The 25717-nt window shown below is 35.8% G+C and overlaps 1 protein-coding gene across 1 annotated transcript; it reads left to right on the top strand.

Moving 5' to 3' along the window:
* Window positions 1-17484: 17484 nt before the first annotated feature.
* LOC111912530 (uncharacterized) lies at window positions 17485-18756 on the top strand. Its single transcript, XM_023908261.2, has one exon. It carries the CDS (start codon window positions 17485-17487, stop codon window positions 18754-18756), a length of 1272 nt encoding a protein of 423 aa, XP_023764029.2.
* Window positions 18757-25717: the final 6961 nt, after the last annotated feature.

Below are 25717 nucleotides of genomic sequence, written 5' to 3'. Positions count from 1 at the left end.
AACTTTGTATATGCAAAACAACTTCAAGTTCCAACATTATCTCTTATAATATAGTTCAACATAATACCAATACTAAAAATTATTTTTTTTATTTTTTATGAAATTATTTGTAACAGCCCGGATTCCCAGGTATTATTTATTTATTTATTTTGGTAATTGGTGAGGGGACTCGGCGAGTTGGAACCTAGACTCGCCGAGTATGTTCGTGGATTTGGACGCGGGTTCGCGTCCGGACTCGACGAGTCCAAGAGTGGACTCGGCGAGTCCACGCTGTTTAATGAAACCCTAATTTCTCGGGTTTGAGGCGTATTTAAAGGGCCTTATGGCCGTCATTTGCACTCATCAGTCCCCAAAGTGAAACCCTAGATCGTTTGAGTGATTCAAGTGAGGGAAGTAGCCATTATTGATCTTTGAATTGTTGTCTAGCAAGGAAAGAGGAGATCTAGCCAAGAGGAAGCAAGAGAGGGGTGGATTCTTGAAGATTTGAGGTCCAGAACATCACATCTGAGGTACAATCTCGAATCATTCTCTGTTGTTGTGATGTTCATGTAGATTTAGGGCTTTTGGACCCATTTGTGGCTAGATCTAGTGTCCTCATGGTCCCATAGCGAGTTAAGGTCCTGGATCTGGACACATAGAGGTCCAGAGCACCTCTTTGCCAAAGCTTTATATGCATCCATGGAGGTTTTGGCTTGGGATCAATGTATTTGAGGCTAAAACACCATTCATGAGCTATTCAATGCTTGATGAGCATCAAGACTTGGACTTTACGTGGTCAATAAGCTTTAGGAGACTGGATCTAGGAGTTAGTGAAGCGGATCTGACCTCAGAAGGTCGTTTGGGGATGTGCATGGAATGAACTCGCCGAGTCCATTTCCTAGACTCGGCGAGTTGGTGCGAGTTGTTCGTCGATTATGAACCAGGGGTTGAGTAACCGAGTTGGGTGAGTGACTCGGTGAGTGGGAAGAGATTCAGAGGGATCGGGTTCCCGTAGGAACTCGGCGAGTCGGGTTGACCGTTGACCGTTGACCGTTGACCAGTGTTGACTGGTTTGACTTCGTGGTATTAGTCAGCCAGAGTCAAGTAGTATTAAGTAGAAATACACTTGTGTTGTAGGAGGACGATAGCTCGGGAGATCGAGCACTAGTGGTTGAGAGCTTTATGAGTTACCGAGACACGCGGGGTGAGTCTTCTCTCTATACGTTACCTTGAGTGGCATTATGAGTTGACCAGAGGGTCTTATGTGCTATGTATGAGATTATGTGCTATTTATGAGATTGTATGCTATGTGTTATTTGTTTGTTGTATGACTATATAGACCGGACCGGAGGGTCCAACGATTCAGAACGGGCCAGAGGGCCCAATGAGCTATGACTGGACCAGAGGGTCCGACGAGCTGCGGGACTGGAGGGTCCCGCTGAGTCATCTTGACCAGAGGGTCGGGTTAGCCTCGAGTGGCGTATTTGTGGTATGTGGTATTTTGGGGAACTGACTAAGCATTTATGCTTACAGTTGTTATGTTTGATGTCTCAGGTACTAGCGAGGACCGTGGGAAGACGACGGCTTGAAGCGTACACACACACTGATGGAGATTTTTATGTGTAGAGATCTTGGGATTTGTTTTTGAAAACAGAATTGATTATGGATTTTGATTTGTGACATGAAACATTATGTGGTTTTAAAAATGAAAAATTACTTTGAAACTTACGGTGTTACATTATTATTTAATTGTTAATAACAATGATTTAGTTATTTTTAATATAAAATATTTTTTATATCCCACGCGACGCGCGGGCATTCCCCTAGTATACTTATAAAGAAGGCATTTTTCCAATCACCACTTGCATTTGAAACCTCAACACAAATTTTCAAACACCTCATGCATTTGAAACCCCCATATCTTTTCACATTCAATGTAATTAATAACACATCACACACTTTATATAACTAAAATTTTGAAGCTATGAATGGAAATATTGATGATGAATTTAGGGCATGACATGAAGGAAGAATTGATTTTGCTCCTACGTACTTATAAATATGTTCCCAAATGAAAAATTGACAGAAATGATGAAACAAAACATGCTCTTGCATGTTAATTAAATCTTTTATGAATTAATAGTGGAAATAACTAATGATATAATTTTATTACAATTAAATATTATTTTTTTAATTAAATAATTATATTCACGTGCAACGTGCGGGGATTTGACTAGTCATACTATATTATAAAGGAAACATTTTTCCTTTCACCACATTCATTTGAAACTCCTATGCATTTTTCCTTTCACTACATTCATTTAAAATTCCCATTACTTTTCAATTTCTTTCTAATAATAACTATAAGTTGGTTAATAAGGTTAAATAAATATTAAACCTAAAGTGTAATCATATATAAATTAAATTTCAATATTAAAATAATATATTTACTTCTACTTATAAAGTTGTGTTTTTTAACATTTAACATATTATACTGGATGTATTAGTTTTAATATATTGTTGTAAACACTATTATTTTAAAGATACAATTTTTTAACAATTTGTATAAAATACTTAATTTATTAATTTGAAAATAACATTACAGGGTCAACTTAAATGTTAATTTTAGTTTAACTTAAACAAACCAAAAAATATTTTTTAAATCGTTAAAAGTGATTAATTGTAGTGTCTTTCTAATAATGATTATAAGTTGGTTAACAAGGTTAAACGAATATCAAACCTAAACTGTAATCATAAATATACTAAATTTCAATTTTAAAATAATATTTTTACTTCTACTTATAAATTTATATCTTTAAATTTTGACATATTATACATAATTTATTAGATTTAATATTTTGATATATATATATATATATATATATATATATATATATATATATATATATATATATATATATATATATATATATATATATATCATTATTAGTTTAAAGCTACAACTTTTAAATAGTTTAGATAAAATACTTAAATTGTTAATTTAAATATAACATTACAATGTCAACTTAAATATAAATTTTAGTTCCACTTAAAAAACCAAAGAATATTTTTGAAGTAGTTAAAAGTGATAAATTGTAGTGATAAATGCAAAAAATAAATTGGAATATTAATTTAACTAAAATGTTTCTTAAAGATATTTTTATAATCTTGAAAAGTTTTCAAATAAGTAGCTTAAAATAACTTACAATAAGAATTGTTAAAAATAACTGTATATAAATGATTATATTGTTACCTTTAAAATCAAAAAATAATGTTTGATGTTTTAAATAATTATAATGATAGAAATTAAAACATTAAGCAAATAAATTTTAAAAAATTAATTAACAATAACAATAATTATAAATATCATTAAACCATATATTATATTTAATTTTATTCATGTGTAACTCACGGGTAGAAGTCATACAAACGATTGAGATTATGCAGTTATAATAGATGTATATATTATCATACAATTCAAAATAATCAATATAGTACACAAATTGTTATATCAAATTGAACAACATCGTTATTGCTATATTAAAAAAAAACATATGTTTTTAAAGACTTCAACTATATAGGTGCTTCTGCGCAACGCACGGGCATTCGGCTAGTATACTTATAAAGGAAGTTTTTTTTTTCCTTTCACCACATTCATTTGAAACTTCCATGACTTTTCAATTTGTTTCTAATAATTATTTATAAGTTTATTAGTAAGTTTAAATAATTATCAACTCAATCATATATAAACTAAATTTCCATATTAAAAGAATATCTTTACTTCTAATTATATAGTTATATTTTTTTTACCTTATATCATATTATACTTAATTTATTAGTTTTAATATGTTGTTTTTATGTAAACCATTATCATTTTAAATCTACAACTTTTGAGCATTTTGTATAAAATACTTAAATTGTTAATTTAAATATAACATTATTGGGTCAACTTAAGAATAAATTTTAGTTCAACTTAAACAATACAAATAATATATTGTAAATATCTAAAAGTGAGAAATTGTAGTGTCTTACCAATAATGGTTATAAGTTGGGTAATAAGGTTAAATAAATTTCAAACTTAAAGTGTAATCATAAATAAACTTTAATATTAAAATAATATATTTATTTCTACTTATAAAGTTATGTCTTTAACTTTTAACATATTATACTTAGTTTATTAGATTCAATATGTTGTATGTCAACCATTATCAGTTTAAACTATAACTTTTGAACAGTTTGGACAAAATACATAAATTGTTAATTTAAATATAAAATTATTGGGTCAACTTAAATATAAACTTCAGTTCCACTTAAAAAACCCAAATAATATTTTATTAATTATTTAAAGTAATAAATTGTAGAGCTAAATGCAAAAACTAAATTGTAATATTAATTTAACTAAAATATTTCCTAAAGATATTTTTCTAATCGTTAAAAGTTTTCAAATAATTAACTTAAAATAACTTACAATAACAATAGTTAAAAACAACTCTATATAAATGATTATACTGTTATCTTTAAAATCAAAAAAATAATGTTTGATGTTTTGTATAATTATAATGATAGAAATTAAAACGTTTAGCAAATAAATTTTATAAAATTAATTAACAATAGCAACAACTATAAATAACATTAAACCGTATATTACATTTCATTTTATTCATGAGTAACTTGCGTGTAAAGGTCATTCAAACGACTAAGATAATGCAGTTTAATAGATGTATATATTATCATATAATTCAAAATAATGTATATATTATATCAACTTAGTATATGAATTACTATATCAATTTTAACAACAACATTATTATTATATTTAAAAAAAACATATATTTGTAAAGATCTATGACTTTTCAGTTTCTTTCTAATAATTATTATAAATTAGTTAATAGTGTTAAATTAATGTAAAACAAATTCTAATTATTAGTTAACTAAACTAATATATGAAAATCATAGTTTACTTATATTTATAATAAAATTATTACTTTATCTTTTTAACATATCAGAGTTAACTTATTAGTTTAGATATGTTGTCGTATTTGAACAATTGTCATTTTAATGCCACAAATTTTGTATAATTTATGATTTTATGCAAAATAGTCAAACTATTAATTTCAATATAATGTTAAACGGTTAACTTTAATCATAATAAAATTAAACAAATCGAGAGACTATTTTATAAATAGTTAAAAATTATAAATTATAGTATTAAACCTAAATTGTAATCCTAAACTACGAAAAAAAAACCATGAAACTATTTTTTATAATCATTAAGAAATTTCAAATAAATAGCTTAAAAATAACTTACAACAAGAATAGTTAAAAGTAATATTATATAAAAAGTCATAATGTTATCTTTAAAAACAAAAATGTTTGTTGTTTTAAATAATCACAATAAAAAAACTAACATTATTTATCAAGTAAATTTTAAAAAAGTTTAACTTTCTGAAACTAAATTAAATTAATTAAAAGTCTCAAAATACATTATTTTAAAATACTTACAACAACAATAGCTAAAAGTAACATTATATACAAAAATTAAATTGTTACCTTTAAAAACAATATGATGTTTGATAATTTAAGTTATTAAATTAATAGAAATTAAAATTTAAGCAAATAAACTTTTTAAAACTAATTAATCATAACAACAACTATAAATATCATTAAACCATATATTATATTTAATTTATTCATGAGTATTCCATAGGTAAAGACGATTGAGAGAATTTAGATTATACAATTTTAAAAGATGTCTACATTATCATATAATTCAAAACAAACAATGTTTATAGCAACTTATTATAAGATTTATTATATAACAGCTAACAATAATGTCAATGATATCTTTAAAAAACATATATTTGTAAAGATTACAAATATATTGTTGTATTTTGCCCAATGCGCATGTAAGCACGAAGCTTAGTGAGTTTCCCAAAATACCACGCACAAATAAATAGCCTCTCATGGCTATATCTTGATTAAGACCCTTCAGTCATGTGTCTCATTGAAGACCCTCCGGTCTCACAGCTCGGGTTGGACCCTCCAGTCCGGTATCTCAGTGAAGACCCTCCGGTCCCACAGCTCGGGTCGGACCCTCCGATCCGGTATCTCGGTGAAGACCCTCGGGTCTGACAACTCGGTTTGGACCCTCTGGTCCTAACTCAATAAGGCACATAAATAATATACAACATGAATGGGAAATACAAAATACATGATATCACATAACTCAGTATAAGCACATAAGACCCTCCGGTCCATAACTCAAATAAGACCCTTCGGTCACACAGTATTACCACTCAGGTAAGTATAGTGAGAAGACTCATCCCGTGGGGTAAAGCAATATATCCCATGCTCAAACTACTTGTCTAGACTCCACCCTTCCATGGCCTCTAAAATCCATAGCTTGAACAAAACCCTAAAGTCAATGGAAGTCAACAGTCAAAGCTGACCCAACTCGTCGAGTGCAACTCATGAACTCGTCAAGTTCCTCAGTATTCAGTAAATCATAAAAACCCGAGTCAACCCGCCGAGTTGCTAGCCAACTCGTCGAGTCTATGCAGAGTCCACAATATTAGGGAAAAACCCTAACCACTCATCGAGTTGTCCCACCAACTCGTCGAGTTCACTTCGAATCCAAAAATAGGAAAATCCAACTCAACTTGTCGAGTTACATGCCCAACTCATCGAGTTCTTCAGCGATTACACATTAAAATCATTCCAGTCGATCCCAATGATCCAAACTCTAGATCCAGCCCCCTAGGATGAAGTTACCAAGTAAAGTGGCTACCTTTACGATCATGCAAGGCCTCACAAGGCTAAAACACCCAAACTAAGCTCAAGAAGGGGTTTGTGACATGAAGACTAGTCAAGGCTTCATAAAGCTTGAGGCTTTAGGCCTAAAGGGCCTAGTAGTGTCTCGATCTGAGGTCTAAGCTCCATAGCATGCTCACAACCATTAATGACTCAAGGAGGAACTAAAAAGAGCCGTAAACTTTCTAATGGATAGATATAACAAACAAGTGATCAAGGTAATGGCTTTTTACCTTCAAATGACTGCTACCACTGAGATGATGGCAGATCAAAAGACTCCTTTTTTCCATGCCTTCTACTCTAAAAGGAATGCACCAAAACACACACACACACACACACACACACACTTAGCTCCAAACACTCTCAAAATGGAAGATACTCGATTAGGCTTTGTCTCAGGGTGATAAAGTGATGTGGGAGGCAGGGTAACGGAGTTAAAGTCCTTTAAATAGGTTGGAAGCCCGAATAATTAGGGTTTCATCAAACAGCCTCAACTCGTTGAGTTTAGTCCTCCACCTCGACGAGTAGGCTTCATATTCCGCGCGTCCTGATCAACTCCTACACGACGAGTTGGGACCAACCAACTTGTCAAGTAGGTCCTATAATGTGAATAAAATTCTCAAGTTCCACATCCAGGAAATCAGGGTGTTACGATTCTCCCCCACTTAAATTACATTTCGCCCTCGAAATCGCTATTTATTGACATATAGATTGAAACAAACGATCCGAGAAGCACAACCAGAAAATCTCATAACATACAATGATGCCCCTCCCAAGACATCCAAAACCAAACAGGAACTCTCAACCGAAGAGGGACGGACGCCTTTGTCTTTATAGTATTAGCTCTGACTCTCCATAACTCAGAAATTGTAGTGGTCTTCTCCTCGGCAGACCGTCCATTCGGAATATTGCCATGTTAATCGATCATCGAATAACAAACACGATAAAACACTTCCAGCTGTGATTATTTTGTTGCGACTGATGTGAAAAAGTCGTTGACTAATATTGGCTGCTGATCACTCATGTCAGACCTACTAGTCGACCGTGGTCGTAACTCAAAAGGAACAGAGGGGTCACATCTCACCGAGGACCAACCACCGATACTGCTATTAGAACCAATTTGAAGAATGAATCTCAATACTATGCCCTCATACACTAGAAGAATGGCCATGCCCGGTCGGAAATATCCTCTGATATCCATAACTGGAAGCCCTAACTTCCGTTTAAATGTTCCTTCTAACACTGAGTACCAGGTAAGCTCCCGACCCAAAAGTTGAACCTCCAAGACTAACCCTAGCACATCCGACAATACTGTTGGATTAATATCTAAGCCCGTAACTATATTTGGTAAGTACTTGACCCGGTTGTGCATGGTCATTTTGGATTGCCTTCACAAAATCAACATGATAGGATGATTTATAAATAAGGAGGTTATTATGATTTATTAATATATTATATGATTAATATATTAAAGAAGAAATCATATAGTTTAATTAATATTAGACAAGAATTAATTAAGAATCAATTCTCTGGCTAAAAGAGATCAATTAAATAAAGGGGACTAGAATTGTCAATTGTGTGATAGTTGGTTTTGGGCTGTGGATCCTTATGGATCATATGGTAGACGAAATTAACTTGTATAGACTCCTTGAATTCGTCCAAGCCTTAATCTAGAAGGATCCTTGGACTACTTAAGGCCTAAGTAATCCAATTTGGGTTTCAGGCTGTAACCCTAGTAGCTCAAGTATAAAAAGAACCCAGGGGCTACAGACATCGGCTACCAAAAACCCTAAGGAGTTCCTAGAGCCGATTTTGTGCCTACAACCTCTCGCCAAATCATCCTCTTGCTTCTTGGTGTTTGTAATCCATTAGAGGAGTGACATTTGTGACTCTAAGCTCCAAGGAAGGATAACAAGATTCAAGTTTTCAAAAAGAGATAATCATCTAGATCTCTTTTGTATTGTAAATTTCAAATTGTATACCGTAGATCTAGGGCTTGCAAGTCTTGGATGAAAAGCATGTTCATTAGAGAAACTTAGATCCAAGCATTAGGGTTTGCATGTGCACATAGGAATGTTCTTATGGCTCAAACCCATCAGTGGTATCAGAGCCTTGATTGGCTTCTCTTGAATTTGATGATTTGTGCTTTGATTCTTGCTTAAAAAATCGTTTTTCTTGCTCTCTGCCTGATGAACTCGGCGATTCCCGTTGTGGACTCGACGAGTAGGATGAACTCGATGAGTCCATAAGGGGACTCGGCGAGTCGGAGCGTCAGACAGAAGGAGTTTTGGAATTTCTTGCTGTTTTGCTTAAGGATAATTACCTAAATTGTTTTAGTCTAATAAAATCTGAATTTTATTACCTTTTTATCAATATCCTCATCAAAACAAAAGATAATTACCAATTGTTTAAATTATAATTTCCTTATTTGATAATACTTGATTATTTAAATTAATTGTTTAATTATCTTACAAGTAATATTGACTAGGTCAAATTTAGATAATTAGTAAATTAAATGATTAATTGAAAATTATTTGCTATTTGATCTTTGTGTTTTGAAAAAGTTCAAAAACTTGTCCTCAAGTTTAGAAATTTAAATTTTATGATTAAAATGCTTAATTTGAAATATTTAAATTTCAAACCCTAGAATTTTACAAGTTTAAAATTCAACCTTATACTTTATAATATTATAACATATATATATATATATATATATATATATATATATATATATATATATATATATATATATATATATATATATATATATATATATATATGTATAACTTAAATGCTAGTCTTACCGTTAATAGGCCTAATTCACGAAGCCAATCTATAAAGGGGGGGGGGGGGGTATAAGGTTATGGCCTATAAAATGGTCGTTTAATGGCTGTCCACTCTCACCCACCGCTTCCTTGATTGGTGGAGGGTCGTTAGCCGAATGGGTAGGATAGGGAAAACCCTTCCTCATTAAAAGTATAATGAATCTATATAAAGTAACTAAATGTTTTTTTTTCAAAAATCCCAATCTTAGTTACTTTAGGAAAAGTGAATTGATGCAATCCCATGAAATTACACTTTGTACCTTTGCTAAGAGGTTAGTGGAGTATGTGTGGTTAATCGGCACACTAATTGGTTTCTAAGCAAAGGTGGAAAACGGTGACTCATTGTTTGTGATAATTCGATGGAGCGTGTATGGTTAACCGGCTCCTCGAATGCATGACTGTAACAATGAGGGCACCATGTACATTTGCATGGTTATTCATACCCACTTTGTGATCCTCGGCATCCCAGTCACAAACTTGAAGGGCATATCGAGATTAAAACATGCCATTGAAAAGTTCAATGAATCTCAAAGGAATCTAGGAGTTTTCAATACATTTAAAACTTAATCCTTTTTGCTTTTCATGGTGGAGAATTAGTGAATTGTCATTCACTTACCTTCAAATTATTTGCATGTTAGATTACGACATCCCTCTTCTAATTTGTAAATAATGTTGTTGGATCCTAGCCCTAATTTTTCATTTGGGTGTTTTATTGGGGATTCATTTCTAATCAAACTTTGTTCTTTTCTTCTTTAGATGTCAAATTCAAACAACAACAATGCTTTAGGCTCGACCTTATCCGGCTTGTTCTCACTCATGAACTTGTGTGGGAGAGTGATCTTTGACGGGTCCAATTTCAATGAATGGTTCCATAAGATCCGAATGGTCACTTGTTACGAGGACAAAGAGTATGTCCTCGATAAGGAGCTAAAGGAGGTGCACATCAACACCGCTACTCCTTAAGAAATCGCTGGCTTTGAGCCCCATGAGCGTGATGCCATGAAAGTCCATTGCATCATGCTAGCGACTATGACTGTTGAACTACAAAAATCCTATGAGGACTACTATCCCTACGAGATGCATCAAGACTTGGTGGACCGGTACCACCTAAGTGCGAGGTAAGAAAGGTATGAGATCATCACTTCGATGATCACTGCCAAAATGGTAATGGAGAGTCCCTTACCGCTCATATGCAAAAGATGCAGAGATATGTTGATCGCCTGCTGAAGTTAAATGTTAACTTCGATGAAGAGCTGGCAATTGACATTATCCTTCACTCCTTGCCTCCCTGCTACAACCAGTTCCGCATGACCTACAACGTGAATAAGGAAGAGGTCACCTTGAGCAAGCTTCAAGTCTTGCTAAGGACTACTGAGAGAAATCTTAACGACAAGTATGTTGCAACGACTCCCACTCCCACTGCTGCGCCTGCCTTGGCACTAGGTCAAGGGAGGAGCAAGAAGAGGAAGGCTCCTTCAAAGAGCCACCACAAGGGAAAATCCCAAAATAGTACCTCTTCTAGTGGAACCAAAGTTGGTTCTGCTAAGCCCAACTCTAACCCGAAGGAGGCAGAGTGCCACCACTGCCACACGATATGGCATTGGAAGAGAAGCTGCCCGGAATATCTACAAGCCATCAAGGATGGGAATATCAAGCCATCTTTCGCAGATATTTACACGATTAAATCTAATGATTCATCACATGCTATTTCTTGGGTTCTTGATACAGGATGTGGTTTTCACATATGTTCTGATTTACAGGGACTAAGAAGAGATAGGGATGTGGAGCGTGGAAGGATAAATCTAATCATGGGGAACAGAAGATTGTTGCCTGTCACCAAGATTGGAGTATATTCTCTAGCGCTTAGTAACGGATTAGGATTAGATTTAAATAATTGTTGATATTCGCCAGATATGGAAAAAAACATCATTTCATTTCATGGTTTGTTTGGACAAGGATTTAGATATTCTTTTGATAATTAGAAAGGTTTTATTTATGCTTATCTAAATGGTGTTTTTTTTTTTCGAAGCATTGCCTTGTAATGGAATTTATGAAACTGTGACGGTTGTAGATAACCTAGGAAATGATGTATTGTGTATCGATTCTTCCAATAGTATGGATAAAGCATGCTTGTGGCATTGTCGTCTTAGACATGTCAACAAGAAACGCATAGCCCAACTCCAAAAGGATGGAGTGTTGTAGTCATTCGACCTGAGGGACAATGATGTGTGCGAGTCTTGTTTACTTCGAAAGATGACCAACTCACCCATCACTGGCACTTATGAGAGGAGTGAAGGTCTATTGGATCTCATACACATCGATGTGTGTGAGCCCTTTAGATCCACCACAAGGGATGCAAACCGCTTCTATGTGACTTTCACCGACGACTATAGCAGATATGGGTATATATACTTAATCAAGCACAAGTCAGGAACCTTTGAAAAGTTTAAAGAGTTTAAACAAGAAGTGGAGAATCAATTGGGCAGGAAAATCAAGATGTTTCGATCCAATCGAGAAGGAGAGTACCTAAGTCTTGAATTCCACCACTACCTCAAGGAATGCGGAATAGTTTCGCAATTCATGCCACCAAGGACACCACAATTGAATGGTGTAGTTGAGAGGCGTAATCGAACCTTGCTAGACATGGTTCGTTCCATGATGAGTCGTGCTTCACTACTTATCTCATTCTGGAGGTATTCCTTAGAGACTGCCACCCATATCCTTAACTTACTCCCTACGAAGAAGGTTGCCAAAACACCTCACGAGATGTGGACAGGGAAAGCTCCCTCGTTGGCACATATCAAGGTTTAGGGTTGCAAGGCTTTCGTAAGACGAGAGATTCACGACAAGCTCGAACCTCGTAGTGAGTCAATTGTGTGATAGTTGGTTTTGGGATGTGGATCCTTATGGATCATAGGGTGGACGAAATTAAGGTGTATGGACTCCTTGAATTCGTCCAAGCCTTAATCTAGAAGGATCCTTGGACTACTTAAGGCCTAAGTAATCGAATTAGGGTTTCAAGCTGTAACCCTAACATCTCAAGTATAAAAAGAAACTAGGGGCTATACAAATCGGCTACCAGAAACCCTAAGGAGTTTGTAGAGCCGATTTTGTGCCTACAACCTCTCTCCAAATCATCCTCTTGCTTTTTGGTGTTTGTAAGCCATTATAGGAGTGACATTTGTGACTCTATGCTCCAAGGATAACAAGATTCAAGTTTTCAAGAAGAGGTAATCATCTAGATCTCTTTTGTATTGTCAATTTCGAATTGTATACCATAGATCTAGGGTTTGCAAGTCTTGGATGAAAAGTATGTTCATTAGAGAAACCTAGATCCAAGCATTAGGGTTTGCATGTGCACATAGGAATGTTCTTATGGCTCAAACCCATCAAATACGATTTCACGGTCATTCTATCCAACCAAGTTGTCTCAACTAATCACACTGGACTCAAAATCATGAAGTTTGCTTTACCTCAAACGATTACTATAACCGATTTGAAGTCGGACCTCACCTCCGACCTCTATCGTCTACTACTTCCTAGTTCATGTGTGTCATGGTCCTCCTCAAACCAACGAACCGATTCACCCAGGTCTAAAACATCAAATGGGAAACATGCCCACTCAGAATGAAATTGTAACACTAGCCAAAATAGGTTCAATAGACAATCACATGTGATTATGCCAATCATGTAATATGATTATGTTAACCTAGTAATGTGGTAAGAATTTTATGTAGTTCATGATAAATTCTAATACAAATATGAACTTTCTTTATGATACAACTCAAAGTATACGTCCATACGATTCCAACAATATAGAGAACGTCTGAATCTGACTTCGCATGAAGAAGTTATGATAAACCGAACACTATAAATCTCTATAATAAGAGGGATTTAAAATAGACTTAGAATTAGCTATTTAAGTCTAAAAGAGAGTTGTAGTACTCGTAAATACCTACGCGTGCATATAAAGAATGTCAAAAAACGGATTTTGTATGCAAAAGTTATGGCCTTCTGAAGATTCAGCTTTCAGAAACCCTAATCTAACTAAACTCACGACGTGAACAAGGGTTTATTCACGAAGTGAGGAGTCATTTTGCCACATTTCGGAATCTAGAAGGTGTGACGAGGCTGCGAGGGGATAGGATCCAAACTCACGACGCGAGGAGTCACATGGCCACCTTCCGAAGCTAGGGACGCAAATTGTAAGTCTACGGGGTGATCATGCAAGACTCACGACGTGAGCCTTATGAAACTCACGACGTGAGAGTCCAAAATCCTTACTATAAATAGCATGTCCGACTTCAACTATTCCTTACACCATTTCCTTATCTCCTCTCTCCCTTTCTGAAGCCATCTGGCATCCCGAGGCCCAACGATCTCGCACGCTGACCGTTTTGATTAGATAACATAAAATCACGCTACTAGGGTGAGTTTAACGGCCCCACTTTCTAATATTTCGGGGGAAAACGCATGCTAGTTATTGTATATATGTTATTATTATGTCTATATGATAGTATATAGTTTTGATAATCGAGATATGATTGTTCTAAATATAACATTTTGAATACATACAATTATTATTAAACTTATCAGTATGTTAATTTACTAATGTAGATCTTGAGTTATACTTAGGATTCTACATATATGTTGTGTGCGATATAATACGGAAGTAATATTCGAAAGTTCTAAATGTTATGTTATATAGTATGTTGTTATTAATAGTTTTATGTCAAGATAAAAGTGGATATGTTATATGTTGTTATTATTAGTTTTATGTCAAGATAAAACTGGATATGTTATATGTTGTTATTGTTAGTTTTATGTCAAGATAAAACTGGATATGTTATATGTTGTTATTGTTAGTTTTATGTCAAGATAAAACTTGGTATTGTTATTGATAGTTTTATGTCAAGATAAAACTACAAACGTTATATGTTGTTATTATTGGTTTTAGGTCAAGATAAAACCTGGTTTTTACTTCAAGATATAGTTGTTATACTGCCTAACTGTTATGAAGTTAGGAGTAATGTTTAAAAGCATAGTCTAGTAACTTAAGGTTTTAGACATGAAGATGCTTTTGTTGTTAGAGCTATAGGAAGCCGTCAAAGTCTACATGAGTAATTGTATTCATCAACTAAGATTGGGGATCTTAGCGGCAATCCTCTGAACTGTAACCGTTAATCCCGTGTGAGCGAGGAAGTCGTGTATAATTAGTATACAGGCTGACCACCCCACTTGTGACTGTTAGCTACAGTCAACGAAAAACAAGTGATGAATTATCCTTTTATTTGTTATTATTCCGACGTCGATGAAGCGTACGGTGTTGTTTCTCATGGTAAATCATGAGTGTGTTTGTTTCTCATGGTAAATCATGAGTGTATTCTATCAGAGGTATTATGTCATAGCAGCGGTTACAGGCTCATGGTAGCAAATTGTTAGAAACATTATACCTTGTCGTATACAGGTATTAATTTTAAGTATAAGTTTTCCCCTACTTATACCTTAAGATTAAGAAATGTTTAGGTATAACACTTAATTGATAAGTATAATATTATACCTAATTTTGGAGAGTCAAAATGATACTTTCAAAACTATACTTCTGAATGTGTAAAAATGTATTATTTTATGGAGTCAAAACCTGTGGACTCACCAACTTTATGTTGACGTATTTTAAAATGCATGTGTTTTCAGGAACTTGAAAAGCTGGTATGTATTCGAACAGGAGAAGTTTTACTATTATCTTTCTGTTTATTAAGAAGTATGTCATAGTCGGATATTATGTAATAAATACTAGGAAAACAATAATGTAACTTTCAATCATCAATGAAGGTATGTATTTTCTTTAAGTATTGTTCAATGTATGTTATATAACTGTGATACGAAAAATGACGTTACACTACCCGGTGTTTCCGCCGACGGCTGGGGTGTGACAGATTGGTATCAGAGCTTTTAACTATAGTGAACTAGTACTTTCTTAGGAAAGCACGTCTATAGTTTAGGACTTACTCTATTAGGTTTAGGTATATTCCTTAGCTTATAAATAAAAAGTATTATTAATTATACTACTGCAGGACTACTTACTGGAGCGGTGACAAGGATAGACATGTCGATTTGGGTTGCTGGATTTCAGAACGGCTATATGCTAATATGATCCTGCCCTTTCGACAGTCCTGACTGGCCGGAGCCTTATCAGATAGACCTGAAGTAACAAACAATAGTAAAAGTGTGAATACAATAAATAAGAATATAGAGTCATATATAAAGACTCAGACCCGCGATGAGAATACACCTTAATTTGGGAGAAATATTTGATAGATTAAACTCTTGGAGATCCAAAATCTATAGGAATCCGACATGGCACATTCACGAGAATGGATAATCATCGAGGATACGGATGAAGAAGAGTAACTTTCATTCCCTATGATGTTAGGCGATCCTTACTATTCTGTAACTCCAACCACCTTTCATCCAATACCTTCTGACGATGGAGCACCTTTACCCTCCAACGAATGGGAAGAGAGTGAACCAATGGAAGAAACCGAATCCATGGAGGAGACAGAGTCGGTGGCATCATCTCTACCACCACTGAACACTCTTTACCGTATAGTTCCAAGAAGAGTAAAAATGAAATGAACTGCATGTAAATCTATATCGATATGGCAAAAGCTTAAGAAGAGTCAGAAGGCAACATCTTCAGGAAGTCATAGAGTTCAAGATGAACCTGTACGGATCGCACAAACAGTTGATAAATGGGTGGCGGAAGAAAAAGCTGCCAAGATGTATGAGACTGGTCAGTCATCTTGACCACATCTCCCACATTCTTCTCAAGATAACACTTTATCTCAATTGTTTGAGAAAAGTGTGAAAATTGAAGATAAGATGGAAATTGTCGAAGGGATGGCTACTCATCTCGCTTGAAGAGTGTGAAGGCTAGAAGGACAAAGGACACGAGATCAGGAATCTGTGATGGATGTCCATCATCGTATAAATTTTGCTTATAATGACATGATTACTCACGATGCCAGGATTGCAGAGTTAGAGCTCTACAATCAAACCTCATGAAATGAAGAATGCACGTGAAGTCTTGAGCAGAGAACTCAAGCACTTGAAGAGCAAGTGGTTAATGTCACTGACGTGCTGGGTCATTACTTAGGTTTCTGGCAGATAAGCTACAACTAGTGGTTATGTAAACAGAGAAAATCAGACTAACTAAGGCGAAAAGAGGAAAGTTTATAGCAAGGATGTAGAAAACCTTGCAAATTTTGCAATGTTTATAGAAACTTTTCTCTTATAAACCTAAATAAACTGATGTAACCACTGGTAATAATATGAAGCATACATTATATTAATCATTATGTTGCCTATTATGTTTTACGCTGTGAATAATAACTAGAGTATTTAGTACTCGTGTATTAAATGATCAACAAAACTCATAAAAATTCTTATTATTTATAATAGGAACTAAAACAAAATGCCTAGAAGGAGTAATCGGCTAAACCCTAACCGACCATCAGCACCACAACAACAACCACAACCACCGCTAGAAATAAACCCCTCAATAAGTACAGTGCAACTTAAAGAAATCATAGCTCAAAGAATTGTTGCGGCTCTATCTAATGTCACAAGAGATGGAGTTAGAAATGAAGGCCATGTAGGGATCGCTAGAACATGTACCTACAAAGATTTTATGAATTGTAGGCCAAAAATCTTTCATGGAAATTAAGGGGTAGTGAATTTGACAAGGTGGATAGAAAAGACAGAATCCGTCTTTCAAATAAGCTTTTGTCCAGATGATTGTAAAGTACGATTTGTAGCATGTACTTTCACTGATGCAACACTTACATGGTGGAATATCCACGTGAATACAATGGGAATTGATACTGCAAATTCCATGAAATGGGAGGAGCTAAAAATGATGCTAGTAGAGGAGTATTGTCCTAGGGAGGAAATACATAAACCGGAACAAGAACTGTGGACCCTAACCATGAAGGGTTCAGAGATAAAAGCTTATACTGCTAGATTTAATGATCTTGCTATAATGTGTCCAACACTTGTGACCCCTGAATATAAAATGATTGAGCGATATATCTGGGGTTTAGCATCGCAAATCAAAGGCATGGTGATCACATCAAAGCCTACGACTTATGATAGCACCAAGAGGATAGCTCATCAGCTAACCCTCACAGAGATCCAAGGAACAGAAGTGGTCTCAAAGGCTGAGTCTCCCAAGGCTAGAACAAACAAGTGCAAGTTTAATAAGAAGAATCCCAAAGAATCATCTGAGAAAAGACAAGAAGTGGCAACCAACTACGCAGCCACAACAGCAGTACCTACTCAACCAAAGTCTGCATGGTGCAACCACTACAACCTTCATCACCCAGGTGACTGTTTTGTTTTCATAAAATGCAAAAAGAAGGGGCATACTGCTAGTTGCTGCAGGAACACAACACCTGCAACAGTCAACCAGCAAACAAATACTGGAACAGGTCGTGGTGAAGAAAGAAAGTTTTATGAGTGTGAAGAGGTTAGACACATCAAGAAAGAATGTCCAAAGTTAAGGATTCAAGGAGGCATAGGGCATGGCAGGGCATTTGTGATCGGAAGCAGAGAGGCCATCCAGGACCCTTCGGTTGTATCTGGTACGTTTCTCATAGATAATTTATACGCTAGCATACTCTTTGACTCTGGAGCAGATCGAAGTTTTATAACTCCAACATTAAGAAAATTGTTAGGTCATAAGTCTAGCATATTAAAAGAAATCTATGAAGTAGAAATCGCTAACGGTCAAACTGAGAAGACACATGAAATCCTAGAAAATTGTCTGTTAACTCTTAATAACTACCTTTTTCACGTCAACCTCATGCCAATGCCTATCGGTAGTTTTGATGTCATAATTGGCATGGATTGGTTATCTTCACACCGCGCCGAAATTTTATGTTATGAGAAAGCCATACGACTACCCTTACCAAACGGCGAAGCCCTGATTTTCTATGGTGATAAGTCTGGGGAAAACCTCAAAGTCATCTCTTGTACCAAGACAAAGAAATATCTACATAAGAAATGTAGCGCATTCTTAGCACACATTGTAGATAAGAAAAGAAAGATAAAGAGAAATCAAGGATATACCTCAAGTATGTGATTTCCCTGATGTATTTCCTGAAGATCTACCTGGAATACCTCCCAGACCACAAGTCGAGTTTCGAATCGACTTAATTCCAGGAGCAGCACCACTAGAGAAATCTCCTTATCGGTTGGCTCCATCTGAAATGCAAGAACTATCTAGTCAACTACAAGAACTTCTTGACAAAGGCTTTATCCGACCAAGTTTTTCACCTTGGGAAGCACCAATCTTGTTTTTCAAGAAGAAGGACGGATCCTTTCGAATGTGTATTGATTATCGGGAGCCGAACAAGCTAACGATCAAGAATCGTTATCCACTTCCAAGAATTGATGATTTATTCGCTCACCTGTAAGGATCTAGCTACTACTCAAAGATAGATCTTAGATCAGGATACCATCAACTCAGAGTACAAGAAGACGACATTCCAAAAACAACATTTGGAACTCGTTATGGTCATTATGAGTTCTTAGTTATGTCTTTTGAATTAACCAATGCCCCAGCAGTGTTTATGGATCTCATGAATCATGTTTGCAAACCATACTTGGATAAATTCGTGATCGTATTTATCGATGATATATTGATATATTCACGAACCAAGGAAGAACATGGTCAACACCAGCAAATAATATTGGAACTGCTAAGAAAAGAAAAGTTGTACGCTAAATTCTCTAAATGTGAGTTTTGGATTAGAGAATTACAATTTTTAGGTCATGTAGTTAGCAACGAAGGAATTCATGTTGACCCATCCAAAGTTGAAGCAATTAGGAACTGGGAAGCACCAAAGACGCCAACAGAGGTGCATCAATTCCTAGGACTTGTTGGCTATTACCGCAGATTCATAGAGAATTTCTCCAAAATAGCCAAGCCGCTTACAACACTAACCCAGAAGGATATGAAGTTTAACTGGGAAGACAAACAAGAAGCTGCTTTTCAGAAACTGAAGCAAATGTTGTGTAGTGCACCAATCCTATCCCTTCCAGAAGGGACAGAAGATTTCGTCGTATACTGCGACACATCAAATCAAGGATTGGGATGTGTGTTGATGCAAAGATGAAAAGTTATCGCCTATGCATCACGACAACTTAAGGTTAATGAGAGTAATTATACTACCCATGATCTTGAATTGGGAGCTGTAGTTTTTGCACTAAAAATCTGGAGACATTACCTATACGGTACTAAGTGTACTATTTTTACCGACCACAAGAGTCTCCAGCACATCTTTGACCAAAAAGATCTTAATATGAGACAACGAAGATGAGTCGAATTGTTGAATGATTACGAATGTGAGATTCGTTATCATCCTAGAAAGGCAAACGTGGTAGGAAATGCCTTGAGTCGGAAAGAATATATTAAACCCCGTCGGGTACGAGCATTAACCATAACTATCCATTCTAACCTTGCCGCAAAAATTAGAGAAGCTCAACTTGAGGCTCTAAAATAAGATAACATCAAGAACGAAGCCTTGCGAGGAATGGAAAAGCAACTTATACAAAAAGATGACGGAAAGCGACACTTTATGAACCGAATTTGGACGCCTAAGTTCGGTGGAGTCAGGGACTTGGTCTTAGAAGAAGCCCACAAGTCTAGATATTCTGTGCATCCAGGTTCTGACAAAATGTACTTAGACATAAAAGTACATTATTGGTGGCCAAACATGAAGGCAGAAATTGCTACTTATGTGAGCAAATGTTTGACTTGTTCTAGAGTGAAGGAAGAACATCAAAAGCCTTCAGGTTTACTTCAACAACCGGAAATACCTTAATGGAAATGGGAGCAGATATCAATGGACTTCATGACTAAGTTACCTAAAACTCCTAGTGGGTTCGACACTATTTGGGTAATAGTCGATAGATTGACTAAGTCTGCCCATTTCTTACCAATTAAGGAGAACGACAAGATGGAGAAGCTGACTAGAGTTTATCTTAAGGAAATTGTTAGATTTCATGGAGTTCCAAGTTCTATTATTTCTGCCAAGATAGTAGATTCACTTCACGATTTTGGAAATGTCTACAAAAATCCTTAGGAACATGTCTAGACATGAGTACAGCTTACCATCCACAGACTCATGTTCAGAGTGAGAGAACCATTTAGACTTTAGACGATATGCTCTGATCCTATGTAATAGACTTTGGAAATGCATGGGATACTCATTTATCGTTAATTCAGTTTTCCTACAACAATAGTCGTCACACCAGCATCAAGGTTTCACCGTTTGAGGCTCTTTATGGACGAAAATGTCGTTCCCCAGTATGTTGGGCAGAAGTTGGAGATACGCATATGGCCATAGAACGTATAGACGATACCTTACATACTGGACCATAAATAATCCACGAGACAACTGCAAAGATCGTGCAAATTAAGGATCGATTAAAGGCTGCACGTGATCGTCAAAAGAGCCATGTTGATGTAAGACGTAAGCCTTTAGAATTCCAAGTTGGAGATAAAGTAATGTTGAAGGTCTCTCCTTGGAAAGGTGTAATTCGATTCGGTAAGCGAGGCAAACTAAACCCATGGTATATAGGACCTTTTGAAATTCTAGCTAGAATTGGTTCTGTCGCATACCAACTCAAGTTGCCTCAAGAGCTAAGTAATGTACACGATGTTTTTCAAGTATCAAATATCAAAATATGTCTATCCAATCACACTCTTGTGGTACCTCTCGACGAGATACAATTCAATACCCAACTCAACATTATAGAAGAACCTGTCGAGATCATGGATCGAGAAGTCAAACGATTAAAGCAAAGTCGTATTCCCATAGTGAAAGTTCGATGGAACTCTTTGCGAGGACCTGAATTTACTTGGGAACATGAAGATCAGATGAAAGAAAAATACCCCCAACTGTTTGACAAAACCCTATCCACAAGATAAATTTCAGGATGAAATTGTTCTAACGGGGGGAGAATGTAACACTAGTCAAAATAGGTCAATAGACAATCACATGTGATTATGCCAATCATGTAATATGATTATGTTAAACTAGTAATGTGGTAAGAGTGTTATGTAGTTCATGATAAATTCTAATACAAATATGAACTTTCTTTATGAGACAACTCAAAGTATATGTCTATACGATTCCAAAAATATAGAGAACGTCTGAATCTGACTTTGCATGAAGAAGTTATGATATACCGAACACTATAAATCTCTATAATAAGAGGAATTTAAAATAGAATTAGAATTAGCTATTTAAGTCTGAAAGAGAGCTGTAGTACTCGTAAATACCTACGCGTGCATATAAAGAACATCAAAAACGGAGTTTGTATGCAAAAGTTATGGCCTTCCGAAGATTCAGCTTTCAGAAACCCTAAGCTAACTAAACTCACGACGTGAACAAGGGTTTATTCACGAAGTGAGGAGTCATTTTGCCACATTTCGGAATCTAGAAGGTGTGACGAGGCTGCGAGGGGATAGGATCCATACTCACGACGTGAACAATGTGTTTTTCACGACGTGATGAGTTACATGGCCACCTTCCGAAGCTAGGGACGCAAATGGCGAGTCTACAGGGTGATCATGCAAGACTCAGGACGTGAGCCTTATGAAACTCACAATGTGAGAGTCCAAAATCCTTACTATAAATAGCAGGTCCGACTTCAGCTATTCCTTACACCATTTCCTTATCTCCTCTCTCCCTTGCTGAAGCCATCTTGCAACCCGAGCCCCGACGATCTCGCACGCTGACCGTTTTGCTTAGATAACATAAAATCACGCTACTAGGGTGAGTTTCACGGCCCCACTTTCTAATATTTCGGTGGATAACACATGCTAGTTATTGTATATATGTTATTATTATGTCTATATGATAGTATATAGTTACGATAATCGAGATATGATTGTTCTAAATATAACATTTTGAATACATACAACTATTATTAAACTTATCAGTATGTTAATTTACTAATGTGGATCTTGAGTTATACTTAGGATTCTACATATATGTTGTGTGCGATATAATACCGAAGTAATATTCGAAAGTTCTAAATGTTAAGTTATATAGTATGTTGCTATTAATAGTTTTATGTCAAGATAAAACTGGATATGTTATATGTTGTTATTATTAGTTTTATGTCAAGATAAAACTGGATATGTTATATGTTGTTATTGTTAGTTTTATGTCAAGATAAAACTTGGTATTGTTATTGATAGTTTTATATCAAGATAAAACTAGAAACGTTATATATTTTTATTATTGGTTTTAGGTCAAGATAAAACTTGGTTTTTATTTCAAGATATAGCTGTTATACTGCCTAAATATTATGAAGTTAAGAGTAATGTTTAAAAGCATAGTCTAGTAACTTAAGGCTTTAGACATGAAGATGCTTTTGTTGTTAGAGCTATAGGAAGCCGTCAAAGTCTACATGAGTAATTGTATTCATCAACTAAGATTGGGGATCTTAGCGGAAATACTCTGAATGTAACCGTTAATCCCGTGTGAGTGAGGAAGTCGTGTATACTTAGTATACGGGCTAACCACCCCACTTGTGACTATTAACTACAGTCAACCAAAAACAAGTGATGAACTATCCTCTTATTTGTTATTATTTCGGTGTCAATGAGGCGTACGGTGTTGTTTCTCATGGTAAATCATGAGTGTGTTTGTTTCTCATGGTAAATCATGAGTGTATTCTATCAGAGGTATTATGTCATAGCAGCGGTTACAGGCTCATGGTAGAAAATTGTTAGAAACATTATACCTTGTCGTATACAAGTATTAATGTTAAGTATAAGTTTTCCCCTACTTATACCTTAAGATTAAGAAATCTTTAGGTATAACACTTAGTTGATAAGTATACTATTATACCTAATGTTGGAGAGTCAAAATGATACTTTCAAAACTATACTTTTGAATGTGTAAAAATGTATTATTTTATGGAGTCAAAACCTATGGACTCACCAACTTTATGTTGACGTATTTTAAAATGCATGTGTTTTCAGGAACTTGAAAAGCTGGTATGTATTCGAACAGGAGAAGTTTTACTATTATCTTTCTGTTTATTAAGAAGTATGTCATAGTCGGATATTATGTAATAAATACTAGGAAAATAATAATGCAACTTTCAATCATCAATAAAGGTATGTATTTTCTTTAAGTATTGTTCAATGTATGTTGTATAATTGTGATAAGAAAAATGACGTTACACTACCCGGTGTTTCCGCCGACGGCCGGGGTGTTACAGAAATCCATCTGAAAAATTCAAAATCCCAACTTGCCCGTCCTCCACACAGATAGAGCCAAACTCAAACACAAGATTCTGGTCCGACACAGAATTGGAACCACTCGTATCCAATCTGATACTCAACTCAAGACCCAAGATCCACGAATCTACGTGTACATTACTCCTCCCATCCTTTTGATTTGCGACAACCCCTTCCTCAATCGAGATAACATGCTTTCCTACAATCACGAAGACCCCAGTCTCGCCCCAGGTCCGGCCACAAGGTTCCCAAGGACTCAATAGGCAAGGCCACCCAAGCCTAAGAACCTCTCTGTGTCACACCCTGACCGATGAATGCTACGACTTCTCATAGTCTTACAACACTCTCTCACTAACTCGTGAATGCTATGGATCCTTACAGTCTTACGATAGTCTCTCACTGACTCGTGAATGCTACGGATCCCCGCAGTCTTACGATACTCTCTCACTGACTCGTGAATGCTACGGCTCCCCGTAGTCTTACGATACTCTCTCTCTCTCTCTCTCTGTCTCTCTTTCTCATTGAGTTGTGAATGCTACGACTCCCCGCAGTCTTACAACACCGTCTCACTTGCGATGGGCTTACCGCACGATTTTCCCTAACATTCCTAAGTGATCACTCCTACCTGGATCCGTCCACTCTCCTATCAGTCCATAATCTCATCATCAAGCCATCACCATACTGAGTTCACTAACTCATGCTCCGTGGTCCAACATAGATAGGTGCATGCACCTACCCAGATTATACATCACCACTCTTGACGAAAATTCTCGTAGACAAGATACTTTCCCTCAGTACAATATACACCCTTGGACAATCCCCAACTGGTGACAATTAACTGATTGTCTCACATCTGTAAATATAGTCGCTTGATGTTCCACTTGTCTTCTGAAAAACCCAAGTCTCACAGCAATCCAACAATTTAGGGCATCATACTCAGATACCTAGATAGACCATCACGAAATCTCACGATGGCTTGCCACAACCCCTAATCTTCCACTTACAAAACTCGAAACCTGGAAGTATTCCAACTCATAATTTGAAGCACGAAGGGGTCGTCAATGATTGAGAACATGTTGACGACAATCCAAAACCCCCTCCTCTAGTGATCAAAACCCATGAGAAACTACTCATACAGACTTTGAAGTTGATTGACAAATCAACAACTTCCCTTCCCAGAGTACAGATAACAATCCATATGTCAAACTATCAATATCTCAGCAATCAAAACTTGATCTCAACGGCCTAACTTCCTCAAAACTCGAACATTGGCAAGCCCGAAGAAACACTGACCACAATCAGATTCCTGTCCAACGGCCACCTGCCGTGAAGACACTCATTCTCTCCTGAGCATGTGCAACATGCATCATCTTGCTCTGTATGTTTCCTTGACTACCACAAGTCCTAGGTCTCAAATATTTGGACGGAAGATCCCCATAACCCATGCTTCTAAACCACAACTTAAACAGATTGTTGATCCACCCAACAGAATACCCAGTTCTCCCCCACTAAGGGTTCAAACCATCACAAATTAGTATACTACAAACTATACCACATACTGGCTCACCAGGTATAGCACACTCGAATCTTGGAACGTACCACGCAACACTTGAAGATCTTCTAGATAAAGACCAAGCAACTCCAAGATTTCCGAATCTCAAATGGAAACCTCGGAAACCTCCCAATGTGACAGCCTCCAGTCACCCATAATCCCATTCTAATGCATAGAAAGTATTTTGACATTCCTGAAATAACACTGACTCGTTCTATGGAAATAATG

The sequence above is a fragment of the Lactuca sativa genome, chromosome 1 (assembly GCF_002870075.4).
Source record: "Lactuca sativa cultivar Salinas chromosome 1, Lsat_Salinas_v11, whole genome shotgun sequence".
NCBI lineage: Eukaryota > Viridiplantae > Streptophyta > Magnoliopsida > Asterales > Asteraceae > Lactuca > Lactuca sativa.
The sequence above is the reverse complement of the archived record's forward strand: the minus strand, read 5'-3'. Positions and strand labels throughout refer to the sequence as shown.